Source organism: Raphanus sativus, chromosome 2 (genome assembly GCF_000801105.2).
Source record: "Raphanus sativus cultivar WK10039 chromosome 2, ASM80110v3, whole genome shotgun sequence".
Classification (NCBI taxonomy): Eukaryota; Viridiplantae; Streptophyta; class Magnoliopsida; order Brassicales; family Brassicaceae; genus Raphanus; species Raphanus sativus.
Genome location: NC_079512.1, coordinates 12579940 through 12580141, shown reverse-complemented (window position 1 = coordinate 12580141; position 202 = coordinate 12579940). Strand labels below are relative to the sequence as shown.

The following is a 202-nucleotide window of genomic DNA, read 5'->3' as shown; positions in this document are numbered from 1 at the left end:
ACGTTGAGGCCCGTTATAGTCACTACTGATCCAATTATACTGCATTTGTACCAAAATAAATAAATAAAAAATATAAACATATCAGTGCATCTTGCAAACGTATATGCTATATATGATGACTCGGATTGGTAACTTTAGAGTAAATCAGAATGGTGAAAAATCAATAAAGTAAAAAGAAAAAAGAACAAATTCAAAAAAAAAA

At 27.7% G+C, this 202-nt stretch overlaps 1 protein-coding gene across 3 annotated transcripts in view; it reads right to left on the bottom strand.

Moving 5' to 3' along the window:
* The window catches only part of LOC108840011 (WAT1-related protein At4g01430), an 8014-nt gene that overhangs the window by 281 nt on the left and 7531 nt on the right, over window positions 1-202 (bottom strand). For all 3 annotated transcript variants that reach the window (XM_056999256.1, XM_056999264.1, XM_056999259.1), the window contains one exon: window positions 1-39. In XM_056999256.1, coding sequence (XP_056855236.1) covers window positions 1-39 — 39 coding nt within the window. The remainder of the gene's footprint in view (window positions 40-202) is intronic.